The sequence below is a fragment of the Pipistrellus kuhlii genome, unplaced genomic scaffold (genome assembly GCF_014108245.1).
Source record: "Pipistrellus kuhlii isolate mPipKuh1 unplaced genomic scaffold, mPipKuh1.p scaffold_m20_p_3, whole genome shotgun sequence".
Lineage (NCBI taxonomy): Eukaryota > Metazoa > Chordata > Mammalia > Chiroptera > Vespertilionidae > Pipistrellus > Pipistrellus kuhlii.
In genome coordinates this window covers 17600037-17615221 of record NW_023425529.1, presented here as the reverse complement: position 1 = coordinate 17615221, position 15185 = coordinate 17600037, and the positions used below count along the sequence as shown (strand labels likewise).

The 15185-nt window shown below is 35.7% G+C and overlaps 1 protein-coding gene across 1 annotated transcript in view; it reads left to right on the top strand.

Moving 5' to 3' along the window:
* The window catches only part of CD69 (CD69 molecule), a 36429-nt gene extending 22952 nt beyond the window's left edge, over nt 1–13477 (top strand). Inside the window, exons 6-10 of the mRNA XM_045587425.1 lie at nt 2870–2947; nt 6568–6734; nt 8173–8339; nt 10520–10623; nt 12385–13477. Coding sequence (XP_045443381.1) covers nt 2870–2947; nt 6568–6734; nt 8173–8339; nt 10520–10623; nt 12385–12508 — 640 coding nt within the window. The 3' untranslated portion in view covers nt 12509–13477. The remainder of the gene's footprint in view (nt 1–2869; nt 2948–6567; nt 6735–8172; nt 8340–10519; nt 10624–12384) is intronic.
* The last annotated feature ends 1708 nt before the right edge of the window (nt 13478–15185 follow it).

Here is a 15185-nt window from a genome sequence, read left to right as displayed (position 1 = left end):
CCCCAAATCCCGCCTCCTAGTGTTATCACATTGGGTGTTAGGATTTTTCACATAAATTTGGAGGCACAGATACATTCAAATCATAGCACACAGTTGAGAAACAGAACTCTGTATCCATCTTATGTACAATAAAGTGAGGAATCTCCCACCAAGTTTTATAAATTATAACTACACTAGAAGACTGGTGCATGAAATTAGTGCACGGGGGGCGGGGGGAGGTGTAATGGGGGGAAGGTTCCCCTCAGCCCAGCCTGCATCCTCTCCAATCCAGGACCACTGGCTCCTAACTGCTCCTGCCTGCCTGCCTGATCACCCCTAACTGCCGCCCCTGATGACCTAGCCACCCCACAGAGCCTGCTGTTCAGCTGTCTGGTCATCTCTCAATAACCCCACCCTGCCAGCCTGGTTGCCCCATGCAGCCCTCTGCTCAGTTGTTTGGTTATCCCTCACTAACTCCCCTGCTGGCCTGGAGGTGCTGGTCACCTCACAGAGCCTGTTCAGTCGTCCATTTGGTTGTTTTGGTTGCAATAGCTGCTTAGGCTTTTATATATATAGATAAGGACACAGTGTACCATGTGTCCTTGCACCCGCATAGTCATTATAACCAGTGTGCACTGGATGAATATCCAATTCCGGTTTTATTCAAGATATAAAATAATGTCCTTTTATCTAATTCTGGAACAGGATATAATAGAAGGAATATGGGAATCTCAGAAGGATATGGGCTTTTTTTCCTGTTAAACCTGAGAGTTGGCTCATAATGAGTGGAGATAGGAGGATGGCATGGATGGGATATTTAAGGGGAGAGGAAGGGAGGAGACTTACGGTAGTTCTGTGTACTGAAAACATAAATGTTTGGTGTCACTTTTTATAATGAAGATTAACAAATGGCATTGCCACTCTGGAAAGTCCCTCTTCTTACTGGCAGAAAAGGGGAAACACCAAGGGAGACTGCTTCTCCTTTCACAGGTGCCTGTCACTCGGTAGAAACACGTTCTCAGAGGAATCCTCACATCTATACGTTAACTTAATACTATCCAACCTTTCATTCAGAGAACGGCTGACTATAAGTTACACTGCAGAGGTCTCATTCTGTAGAACTAATATCAGAGGACTGCACCCTGCCAAGCTAATCAATATTCTGAAATGTTAAAGTAGGGCAAAACTATTTATCTTCACAATTATTTGCTTTCCTGACATCAGCATGAGATAAACCCAATTTTCAAAAACGGGTATGGAGAAGGCTCAGAATGTAGTGACCAGATTGGGTGTTCTGGAAGAACGTCATGGAAGGAGGGAAGTATAAAATGAATAAAGAATATCACAAAAACGTGAGGTCGAGTGTGAAGAAGCACAGAGTGGTGGAAGTATTCATGACAGCAACAATGGTGGCTACATTCTCATGAATGACCCACAAATCTACATCTGCCTTGCTTTGGCTTTCACTTCCACCTTCCCTGAACCCACAGTTTGAATGGTGGACCAAGTGGTGCAGTCACAACAGTTACGTCACACGTGAAGGCCACCGGGAGCACTGAGCAAAGTGATATGTTGACTTGATTCTGGACCTGGACAGCCCTTCACGTGTGTGTGACCCTGTTTGTCCACTCACTCAGGCCAGGGAGCTCATATGTGGGGCTAGAAGCAGTGACATGGATACTGAGGCCACTTTCAGGAGAAAGTGGTCCTTTAGGTCTGTACGAAAATTAGTCTTCACAAAAAAAGGTGAAGAAAGAATGCGATGTGAAAGGACCCGGGTAAGGCATCGAGGTGAGGCTATTGATGTCCCCCAGACACCAGTAATTTAAGTAGAGGTAATAGCATGTGCTAGGGCCTGGACAAGTGAAAAAATGTGAACATTAAACGTAAATGCAAAATACAGTATGGAAAAGAGATAAGCAGGTTAATGTATTTTGACATTTAAATTGCCAAGGGTCATTCTAAGGAACTTCATTTTGATTTGGAGATAATAGAATTTTTAAAATTAAGCAATGACACTTATAGATTTGTATTCCAGAAGGAAACAATTCAGACAGTAATGTTGAAGTTGGATTGAAAGAGAAGGTAGAGATTGGACTGGAGGTAAAGTGATTGCTAAGAAGCTAGCATGCAGCAAATGTCTGGTTAAAAGATAATAAGGGATTACAATATCCAGTAAAATTGCAATGGGATAAAAGGATATACATTGAAGAGGTATTTATGTATAATTCTGATAAATCTTATTTGCGGGTAAAAACTTGGAACAAGTTGAATAAGAGGCCCCAGTTTCTGATTTGAATGTGTTTATAAGACTTGAGAACAGGCTTTCAAATCTCAAATTGACCTACAAAGTTAGATGTGGATGGAGAAAAAATACATCAGCAAATGAAGAATCAGAATCTTGTACTTGTCAACTGAGTAACATTAAATAATTACTAACTCCCGTATGCTCAATTTATTTTCCTCATTTATAAAATGCAGTGGTTGAAACAGGGCCTTTCACCTCTAAGATCATGGCTCTGCTAACTTATATGTAACAGCTTTGAATTGTTATATATCTTTATTCCTGCAAAGGTAGGTTGTTCTACTCGGTAGCGTTTCCTTTTGAAAGCCGTGGCAGGACTCAAGTGAAGCGGGCATAGGAAAGAACCAGTAGTCAGGAAAAAGTAAAATAATAGGAGAAATAGGGAAAGTACTCTATTAATGGAAGTTCCTGGAGACAGAGTGAGGTTCCTCTTACTGGAAGTGAAGGAAGTGTACCTCCCTGATTACGTCACCGGGGAGGAGAATATCCACTCAGCCACTTGGCAGCTGGGTCTGCTGATGTAGACATCTGCTGTCTCCTTGAGAAGAACTTCTGAAAACGCTGCCTCTTCTGCCTGGATCTCAGAATAACCGGCACGGCCAGACCAGCAGCCCGAGACAGCCAGCTTCCAGCAAACAGCTCTCCACTGATGCAGCGCAGACGGTGAGTGAGCCAGGGTTTGGGGTATGGTTTGTAATGAGCTTTAATGTGGCCATGGCTACCTTGGTAGCAAAGTTTATGGTGTTAAAGTAGCATTTAGACTTTTGGAATAATTTGTACTAGAGCTAAAGCCTTGATGAAAATTATCTATTCATAGGTTTCCCCAATCTTTCCTTTCTTTTTCTCTTCCTCTCTCTCTCTCACACACACATCTTCTTGGCTCCTGAAATAATTATTTTGGAGATGTGAAAGTATAGCTATACCTTAAAAACTTCAAAATACATAATTAGAGAGAACTCTATATCTTATAGCCCAGTTTTGTTTTGTTTTTAAATGTCAACCCATTACTCTCTGTCACTCGAGATAGATGACTGTGAAATATAGGCTGCCATCCCTGTATTTTATCCTCACCTGTGTCAAATGATATGAAATGATTATAAACGTCTTAGCGTAATGCAAATAGCACATGTTTTGTTGTTGTTTAACTTGAGGTCTGACTTCTATGTCTGGAAGTAGATGCTCAGCATATAAGAACACTCATGGCAGCCAAAGCCGGTTTGGCTCAGTGGTAGAGCATCGGTCTGCGGACTGAAAGGTCCCAGGTTCGATTCTGGTCAAGGCCATGTGCCTTGGTTGCACATCCCCAGTAGGGGGTGTGCAAGAGGCAGCTGGTCGATGTTTCTCTCTCATCAACGTTTCTAGCTCTCTATCTCTCTCCCTTTCTCTCTGTTAAAAAATCAATAAAATATATTTAAAAAAAAAAAAGAAAGAAAGAAAAAGAAATTTATTAAAAAAAAAAAAAAAAGAACACTCATGGCAAAGTCTGAATAGAGAGAAGCTGTAGAGTATAATAGTGGTTGAATGAACAGAGCCTGTTAGTATCTAAGCTCTGCCACATATTGGGTGTGTAACTTTACAAAAGTTCTTAACATCTCTGTGACTTTAAGGAAATTGCCTCATCTATACATTAATGAAACATTTAAACTCCTGTCTGGTAATGTTATTGAGTTTAAATTAAATCATAAAATTTAAGGGCTCAGGAATAGGCCTACTATAGAGTATAAACATAATAAATACTAGGTATTATTTTTCCTATTATCATTAAAACAAATTCATATTCCTTTCACTGAACTCTAACTTGCCATTTCATGTTCAAATTTTTAGAACTGAATCTGTGGCTGGGAATCCCTAGGAGTCAAACTTAACTAAACATTTTGCTAAGTCAGGGTGATGCTTGTAAAAACTCAAACTGGTGGCTTCGTAAACCACCGAACCTTACTTTCTTCGCATGGATTCTAACAGCCAGAAGCATCATTTCAGAGTCCAAACTACTTCCTGGGACTTCTTAAGCAGCAGTGAGGTAGAATGAACTTTGAATGGCAACATGCCATTAAGTGATTTCTGAGGAACCTCTGACATGTTTTTATATTAATGTTGCATTTGCATTTTAGACCGTCTTGTCATTGTATTCTATTTTTTATTGTCTTCCTTTATATTAACAATGCTTACCCCAAGGAGTGGGCAGGGATCTTGAATCTGGTGTGTTTACTACGTATGACCAGTCTGTATTTTTTTTTTTTTTTTTTTTACTCAGAAAAAGTAAAGGTTGAGGACCTAAACCTGACCAGTGTAGGAAAGTCTCCAGGTATGAAGCACATCTGTGACAGGCTCTAGATGTGGTTTGTGACATAAGCACATTTATATTTTGCCAGTCCCTGCCTTCCTCTCAGAATCCTTATCCACCTGAAAGTTGACTGTCTCTATACTTTTCGTCTCTTCTATCGAGGTCAAGTCACTTTCAGTTACCCCAGGTGAACAGTACACACTGTGTGAATAAAAGATAACTGGTTTTGTACTATTTAACAGCTTCATTTAGATAAACTGACCTACATGAAAAGTACATCTTTGAAGTGTACAATTTATAAAGGTTGACATATATGACACATCCATGAAACCACAAATATGGCCAAGGTAATGAACATATCCATCAACACTAAAAGTTTCCCCATACACCATTGTAATCTTCTTTTTTTTTTTACTGCCACTTTCATCATGCCCTCCTTGACAGCCACAAATCAATTTTGTGTCACTCTAACAGATTTTCATTTTCTGAAATGTTTACATAGATGGAATCATACAGCATGTACTCATTTTGGTTCAGCTTTTACTATCCAGCATAATTATTTTAATATTGATCTATGCTTTGTAGGTCTTAATCGTTCATTCCTTCCTTCATTTTTCTGACTAATATTCACTCATATAGCTCTACCATAATGCATTCACCCATTAATGAACATTTGGATTGTTTCCAGTTTGGTGTTATTACAAATAAACTGTTATAGAAATTTGTGTACCAGTCCTTGTACAGACATAGGCTTCCATTTTGGGGGGAAACACCCATGAGTAGAATAGATGATTCATAGAGTAGGTATATATCTTTGTTTTTTTTAGACACTTCTATACTACTTCCCAAAATGTTCATACCATTTTACATTTCTACCAACAATAGAGGGGATTTCCAGTTCTTTCTATTTTCCTGAATACTCAGAGTGGTCAGCCACTTTAATTTTAGTCATTTTAGTAGATTTGTGGTGATTTCAACATTTGGTTTAGTTCACCTTTTTTAATGACTAGTGATGATGAACATATTTTATGTTCAATTTGCCATCTGTATGTCTTAACTCCTGAAGTGTTTGTTGAACTCTTGCTGAGCTTTGTTTTACAATATATCATTTGTTTCTTATTAAGTATTAAGAGTTCTTTATATATTCTTGACACAAGTCCTTTATCAGACATTTACTTCACAAATATTTTCTCCAAATCTCTGGTTCATCTTTTTATTTTTGTTAACACTATCTTCTGAAAAGTAGATATTCTTAGTTTTTAGGAAGTCCAAGTTGTTATTTTTTATAGATTATGTTTTTTAGATTTGATTGAGAAAATCCTTGTTTTATAATTTTATAGTTTTAGGCATTACATTCACTCCTATGGCCCATTTGGAATTAATTTTTGTATATGAAATGTGATATATTCATTTTGTATATGGATATCCAATTATTCAGGAACCATTTATCAAAATGACTAGCCTTTTTTGTGTCTGACAAAAATCTGGTGTGGGTTTATCCTAGACTATTTGTCTATTTTTACAACAAAATACCATGCTGTATTGATAACTGTAGCTTTATAATAAGTCTTTAAATCAGATAATGTTTATTCTTTAACTTAGTTTTCAGTTCTAGCTATTCTAGTTTTATGCATTCTTATACAAACTTTATAAATTTTTACAAAAGAAAATAGAATGTTTAGAATTTTGTTTGGGGTTGTGATGAATCTAGTAGAATTGACATTTTCACAATATTGTGTCTTTGAACTTATGGGAACACTATCTCCCTCCATTTATTTATGCTTGTAATTTTTTCAGCAATGTTTTATAATCTTCAGTGTACAAAGTTTATATCTTTTGTCATATTTATCTATGAGTATTTAATATTTTATGCCACTGTAAATGGTATGTTATGTTTTAATTTCCTATTGATAATTGATAGTATATAGTAATATGATTAGTTTATATATATATTGATCTAATTTCTACAACATTCTACACTCACTTATTAGTAATGAAGAACTGTGTGTGTTTTTTCTGTAGGTTATGATTCCTCTTCCAACATTACTGTAAAGTCACAAGAACATCTAAAAAGAAATAAAATGAAACTTACTACCACTAAAATCATCACCATCATCACCTTCTTTCTGACTATTCTAATAGCTACATTGACCACAATTTTAACAGGTGAGTTTTCCATGTCCCAAATATGCTCCATGTTAACTCTCCTATAAAAATTATGTCATATGTGTACTTTTCATGCTTAAGTTCAGAATTAACGGTCATTTCAGACATATTTGTTTATACAGAACAAGCATATGTTTTCTCTTCTATAACATGAGAATAATAGCAATATTAAATATTGTGAGAACAAAAATAACTTAATGAAAATGAAATTTCCTTTGAAACCAGCATTATTTAGTCTTTATAAGGTAAATCACCACACAGCTTTGTTCATTAAGAAAGTATCATTTTGAAGAAATATCAAAAGACTAAGCAGTATATTTAGTGATTTCGTTAACAATGTGCCACAGGATCCTTATCTCACTGTAGACTGAAAGTAAGAAGTTTGTGGAAGATTATCGAGTTGTGGACTACCTTGCCCTGAACTATATATAAAAATGGGAGTAATTTTTGTCCTAAGTTGTTTCCAGTTGAGCTCTATGTCTGTAAGGAAAACTGAGTTCAAGATACAAAACGTAGTCTTTCTCTCTGGTTATGAAGTTTAAAATGACAGGGCCAGATTTCTAAGTCCAATTTATAATTCACAACCAAGCATATGGGTTAAGAATTGGGCAAGAGAAAGATTGTTGCTCTCCTAATAAGCATATTTGTACGCAAAATATAAGTTACTTTTAAACTGTAAAAGCAGCAGATTACATCTCTCCTTTGCGATAGTGAACTATGTATAATATATATCTCCTATAAATAACTCAGAATATTTCAAGATGTTTGAAAATATGTGCATAAGTGTATATGATATGGATGTACATATATAAATGTATATATAATTTATACATGAATGCATGTATTATTAATACGCATTTAATGTATACATGTATAAAGTAATACATTGAAACATATTCTATATAATTGTATACATACATGTGCACATATGCATGTCTAAACATGTTTATATAGGATGTACATTATTAATCAACCTCTCTCTATGAACTAGGCATTAAGATATATATAAATATATGTACATGCATAATTATATGTGTGTACATAGATATATATGTGTGTAAAATGCTCTGTACTTATATACACATATATATTTATGTATGTGTGTGTAAATGTATAGATACATATAATGTATGGGAATGAGTCTGATCGCCCAGGGGCAGTATATCACTTGAGAAGAGCACCAAGCCTAAAATAACTACTACCTGAATAGCATTCATCAAGAATTTCTTTCAACCTCGCAGGAAAATAAATACATAAAATTGGGAGTTGTTCTCTCTTAGGGAACAATGTAAAGCATGAATAATGAAGTGTTTCAGATCGAAGAATCAAACAATTCTAGTGGATTTCATTCACAAGGATAGTTGTTTTAAATTCAGGGCTTTTTACCCCCTAACTATTCAATATGTTTTAAAATCTTTTTTTTTTTTTTTTTTAGTAGAAAAACACAAATCTTTCACTGAACACAAATCATGCCTGGATGGCTGGATTGGATACCTAGGAAAGTGCTTCTATTTTTCTGAAAACACAACCACCTGGGCGGCAAGCCAGAACTTCTGTGTCTCCCATGCAGCAACTCTTGCTGTGTTCAACACCACACAAGAACTGGTAAGGCAATGCTTTTGAACTGCAGTTATCTTTCCACGATGAGAGCTGGTCTGAAGAGTGCCACTGGAAGAGGGAAAGGTCCAGAGCAGACCTTCTTACCAGCCTAGGGGAGGCCCTGTGTTCCACATCCACTCTGGCCAGAGGAAGCAGCTCACATCAGAGCCACCTGTCTATGTGGTTCACCTGCCTGTTTTTCTTCACCTGCCTGTTTTATACCAAATGAAAGCTGCCTTTGGTGGAACTATATTTAAAAATAGTAAGTAAAGAGTCATAACAAACCATTTGTCAAAAATACTGGAAAGAATTATAAAATGAATAATATTATTAAGAATATCTAGGAACATTAGGGCACAGAATGGGTGAATGAAGAAACTTAAAAGCATGCAATACAGACTGCCCCCAGAACAGAAATAATAGAGATGTAGAATGTCAGATGGAAAGAGAAATTAAGATCTTAAGGAGCATGGGGATATATTCAACATTTGTGGAATGCCAATTCTGTGAAGAATAGACAGAAGAGAGATTGACCCAAGATGAAATCAATTTTGAAGAACACTCTGATGAAGATTTAAAAATGAATATAAGAGGGCAGCTGAAAAATATAAATGAAATTATACATTTCATTCATTAGAATAGAAAATTATGAAAATAAAGCAGGAAATATGGGAAAGTATCAGTTCAGTATAAAAATAGAACAAAGGAAATAAATAGTTTAAGAAGCATAAAAGGAAATACAGAAAAAGAGCACAAGAAAATAATAAGAAAATAATCAGTGAGGATTCACAAAGGCAGAACTATTTCTCTAAATAGGTAAGACTGATCACAGAAAAGTAGAAAAGATATGCCCATGCTAATACAAACAACCAAGACTTAAAATCATATAACATTACAACTAATTTTATGCTAATAAATGTTAAAACTTTAAAGAAACAAATAATGTCTAAATAATTATTTAAACAATTGTTTAGACAACTTAAAATTGGTATATGTATAGATATGTATGAAAAATTAAATGGTAAGCATGAAAAAGTAAAAAAAAAAAAAAAGTTCAAGTAAACTAAAGTATTCAAATAAAAACATAGAAAAAGTATCAATCCAAATAGAATTTTTCTCCTAGTGTTATTGCATAAAAATTAGAAATAAATATCTCATTTTGTAATGAAAGAAAAAAAGAAAAAGCATTAATTCAAAAGAATTCAGAAAAGGTAAAAAAAAAAAAAAAAAAAAAAAAAAAAAAGAAGAAGAAGAAGAAGAATGGTCAGAAAACAAAGTTGATAAATTCAAATATAACAGCAATTTTGATAAAATGTAAAAGTTTTAAATTTATCTCTTAAAAGACAAATATATCAGGTAGATTTTAATAAAATAACAGAGTCCAGTTGGTGCTACTTACACAGACATAGCATGTAGAGAAACATACGTGTGCATGCATATACACACAAACAGGAAAGAGATAAAGTGAGAGGAAAAGATATGAAAAGCAACTATTGACCAAACCCAAACAAAACAAAAAGTTTGGTTAATGGTAATATTGTCAAAAAATATAATGTATCAGAGTAAACCTATATAAAAACTGAACAAACCAATAAATATTTAATATATTTTATGACTAACCAAAATTCTCCCATCATAACAGGCACCAAGGCTAGGATGATTTACTTCAAAATTTGACCAAGCCTTCACAAAACAGATAATTTTTTTTCTTATATATCAATAAAATTATTTTAGAAAAGAGAGAGATCTACCCAATACACTTTATTATAGAAGTTGTTATAGAAGTAAAACAATCCAAAACTAACCCATGAATTAAATAAAGACAATGTCGCCTCTAAGATTATTTCCAAATCTGGAAGTTTGTATTTTGATAAAGACTATAATGAGCCTTACGCAGTTTGGCTCAGTGGATAGAGCATTGGCCTGCAGGCTAAAGGGTCCCAGGTTCGATTCTGGTCAAGGTCATGTACCTTAGTTGCTGTTACATCCCCAGTATTGGGTGTGCAGGATGCAGCTGATTGATGTTTCTCTCTCACTGATGTTTCTAACTCTCTATTCCTCTCTCTTCCTCTCTGTAAAAAATTAATAAAATACATATTTATTTAAAGAGCATAATGAATTAGATGAAAGAAAACCCAATAGAAAAAGGCATTTCCTGTTTACTGTATAAATATTCTTTATCAAAGGAGTTCCTGAAGCGATATTCTGACCATTCTCAATATTGGATTGGACTGAGCCGAAAACCAAGACAGACCTGGAAGTGGGTAGATAGAACCACCTACAGTGATTGGTAAGTCCTGACTACATAATTTACACACTGAAAGCTGAGATTCTGAGCTTTTCCCACTATGGAGAAATATGGGTTGTAATCTTTCTTTGTGGTTTAGAATAAAATTAACCCAGAGAACATGTGGTAATGCAAAGTATTATACAAGTTACTTAATATCTATAATATTGTAAACACAATGCTTCATAATCAGATCATTTGACCCTCTCAATAACTCTGGTGAATGAGTATCTTTATCTCTACTTTAGATTTAAAAAATTGATGTTCAACAATATTGAATAAAAAGAATATCTTGCCACACATGTATTTGACAATAAAAACTGCCCTTCAGCATACACGTAATATTTTAGGCCAGGCAAGGCATATGAATTCAGTTTGCATTGTATTTAAACTAGAGCCCCGGTGCACAAAATTCATGCACAGGGGCGGGAGGAGGGCGGTCCTTGAGCCCAGCCTTCAAACTCTCCAATCTGGGACCCATGGAGGGATGTTCAACTGCCCATTTAGGCCCAATACCATAGGGCAGTTGGACATTCCTCTAAACGGGCAGTCAGACATCACTCTTACAATCCAGGACTGCTGGCTCCCAACTGCTCGCCTGCCTGCCTTCCTGATTGCCCTTCACTGCTTCTGCCTGCCAGCCTGATCACCCCCTAACACTCCCATGCCAGCCTGATTGATGTCTAACTGCTCCCCTGCCAGCCTGTTTACCCCCAACTTTCCTCCTCTACCGGCCTGGTCACCCTGAACTGCCCTTCCCTGCAGGGTTGATTGCCTCCAACTGCCCTCCCTTGCAGGCCTGGTGCCTCTCAACTGCCCTCCCCTGCTTGCCTAATCACCCACAACTATACCTCCCTTGCAGGCCTGGTCCCTCTCAACTGTCCTCCCTTGCAGGCCATCTTGTGGTGGCCATCTTGTGTCCACATAGGGGCAGGATCTTTGACCACATGGAGGCAGCCATATTGTGTGTTGGAGTGATGGTCAATCTGCATATTACTATTTTATTAGATAGGATAGAAGCCTGGTGCATGGGTTGGGCCAGCTGGTTTGCCATGAAGGGTGTCCCAGATCAGGGTGGGGGTTGCCTTGGGGCATGGGGCAGCCTGAGCAAGGGGCATATGATGGTTTGCAGGCCAGCCACACCCCCTGGTATCTGAAATTTATTTACCTTCTACAATTGAAACTTTGTAGCCTGGAGCAGAGCCAAGCCCCCTGCTAGCTCCATGGCTGGCAGCCATTTCTGTTAGAATTTATGTATCTTCTATAATTGAAACTTTGTAGCCTGGAGTGAAGGCCTAGGCCAGCCAGGGTGTGCAGAAAGCTTTGCTTCCTCCATTGCCAGGGGCAACCTTAGCCTCCCGCTCTTTCCAGCTCCAAGGCAGCTGCCATTTCTGTTTGGATTTGTTTACCTTCTATAATTGAAACTTTGTAGCCTTGAGTGGAAGGTGTAGGCAGCAAGAGCAGGTGGAAAGCTTGGCTTCCTCCATTGCCTGGAAAACCCAAGCCTCCCTCTTGCTCTCTGTGGCTGTAGCCATCTTGGTTGGGTTTATTTGCAAACTGGCTCTGATTGGCTGGTGGGTGTGGTTGGTGGGCATGGCTTGTGGGTGTAGCAGGTTAATTTGCATAGTACTCTTTTATTAGGTAGGATAATATGGTATTGGGCATAGAGTAAAAATAGACATCAGAGGAAATTATTTTCTCTAAGCCTTCAAGTAAATATTCATTCATTCTATATCCTTTTTCTTATTTGATATTTTGTTTCAGGTTTAAGGTCATCGGATCTGGAGAATGTGCCTATCTACACAAAACTGGGATTAGTAGTTCCAGTAGCCATTTGGTTAGGAAATGGATTTGCAGCAAACCGGACACATGTATTCTAAGAAGTTAAGATACCCAAAATCTTTTACATAAAACATAACTTTTATTCTTTTTATAAGAAATATGTTATATTAATATGAAAGTACATGAAATTCATGTTTAGAAATTTTTATTGATGTTTCACACTAAATCTTTAAAATAATTTGTTATAAATTTACTAGATTCTTGGCATACAAGAAGTATACACCTCACCATATATAAAAGTTTAAATTTTATAGAATAAAATTTCTGATTATAATACATTAAAATATGAATGAACAATTTAAGTAATTTTTAAAGATGTAATCATATAAATTCAGACTAACGTCATTTAAAATTACTTGTTTTATAAAAAAGACTATGACATTTTTTCAGTCTCCCTACTTTTATTATCAATAACCATTGATTGGTTTTATTTTAGTTTTGCAATATTTGCATTACTTTATGAGATTCACTCATGAATTCAGTGTAATTCAAACACAATAACAGAGTTTAAATTTGTTGATTTATTAGATTAAAAAATCTCTTTCACACACCAACCTCACAGAAAAAAAATAAATAAATAAAGCAATAAGATTTCACATTCAGACCATCATGTGAGAGTCCTTCAAGATTATGAGTAAACAGTCTTGAACTAGCTGTGTTCTATTTATGAATGCCAAGAACCTATTGCATAATGGGCAAACGAATAATAAACATTGGGTGGGCAGATGGGTGGGGGACTGGGTTTAAATTTTTTCTGTTTGAGAAAACAAATTAGATTCTGCATCAGACTGATACTTTTTGGGGGATATTGTCTTGGTGTTTACTCAACATTACCAATGTCTCTTTGTAAAACAATCCTTTTCTGAAAGTTGTTGTGAAATCTGTGATCTGCGTCCTATGGATGCTTTATGTTTCTTCATTGATAAAGTTTGAATAATTGTAACAGAATACATATTGAAGATGGGACTAGTAAGAATTTGGGAACTTAGTAAAGTTTCTTATCTTTTGTTTTAGATAAATATTATAACAGAGAAAATATTTTTCAAACTAGTTTTCTATCTTTTTGCCTTCTCTCCTCACCTTCATTTTCACTTTTTTTTCCTCCCTGTTCTTCCCCTTTCCCCCCATTCCTTATATTTATTTTTTTTAAGAGAGGAAGGGAAAGGGATAAAGAGATAGAAACATCTATGAGAGAAAAACTTCATTGATCCACTGGCTGACTCCTGCACACCCTTTAGTGGGGTAGAGCCCACAACCCAGTCATGTGACCTGACAGGGAATTGAACCATGACCTCCTGGTTCATAGGTTGACACTCAACCACTGAGCCACTCTGGCAGGGCTCCCTCATTCTTTATAAATGCTCATTTGATTATTTTACTCTCCACATAAATACAGGAAATAACTGTCTATAATCAAATAAGTGCCAAATCAGTAAAAGACTTAACAAGGAAATTTCCTTTCTAATTAAAATCAACCATTTCATGAGTCTTTAGAAAACTCATGACTGTTCTTAAGGTCTTTATTTTGACTTTATTCTTAAAGTCTTTATCAGACTGTATAGTATTATTACTCCATTGTTCTCCTGTGTCAGGAATAAATAAAATTATTTTTATTGAAAACTACAATGTAAAAAAAAAAGGATGACAAGGAACTTAGTATTAAATCTACAATCAGTTTAGAAAATTAAAGACTGAATAGATGAACCTTTAACATTTAATTACCAAACAGTGTAAGAAGGGCAAAAATAAAAAAGTGCATATAAGATATATGAAAGGTTCAATGACAACACATAGAGAAAATGTCCAAAATTTGAGCTAGAGAGAACTAGCAAAATTTTTACAGAGAAAATATTTTTAAGCTGACAATTAAAGAAAGTAGGGTTTTTCCAGGGAGAAAATTCTCTGGAAGAACATTTGTGAGGGTACCAAATGTTGCATAATTGAGAAATTATAATAGTCTGGAAGCATGGGAATAAGAGGTATGGGAGGGAAAATAAGATTTGGGGTTGAGGGAGGGAAGGTTAGATTTAAGGGAAATTATACTCCATGCTAAGGGAAGCTTATTCTTGATTTCATAGGTTATTGCTCTGAAGTTATTGAACATTTATACTCAGGATAACATTGCCTTCAAACATAAGATTTATAATAATTCTCATGGCAATGTAAAATCTATCTGATGGACTAGGAAATGATTCAGAAGGTTGTCCAAAGGTTGTCTAGAAGAATAGGCATTTCAGAAGATAGAGATGTAGCAATACTCCGAAATATTATATCTGCAAAACTTCTCATACTGAATAGTTATTGTCTAAGCTTACATAGGAAAATATATTAATGCCTCTTTGCTCTTTCAAAAATAGTTTTAAAAATTATATCTTCATTGTATTATCTCTCTTTAATAACAGAGCAACAATGTCAAGAATCTTTTGTTATGCCTCTTTGCTTTTATTATAACTAATGCTATTTTATATTTAACTATAGAGCAACAATGTCAAGAATCTTTAGGTATGCCTCTTTGCTTTTATTATAACTAATGCTATTTTATATTTAACTATAGAGCAACAATGTCAAGAATCTTTAGGTATGCCTCTTTGCTTTTATTGCATCTAATGCTGTTTTATATTTAACTAGAGGCCCTTGCAGCCCCACTTTGTCCAGAAGCTTGTCCAGAAGGTCTTTGGCTGCCTGGCCTAATTAGCATGTTATGCTTTTTATTATTATAGACA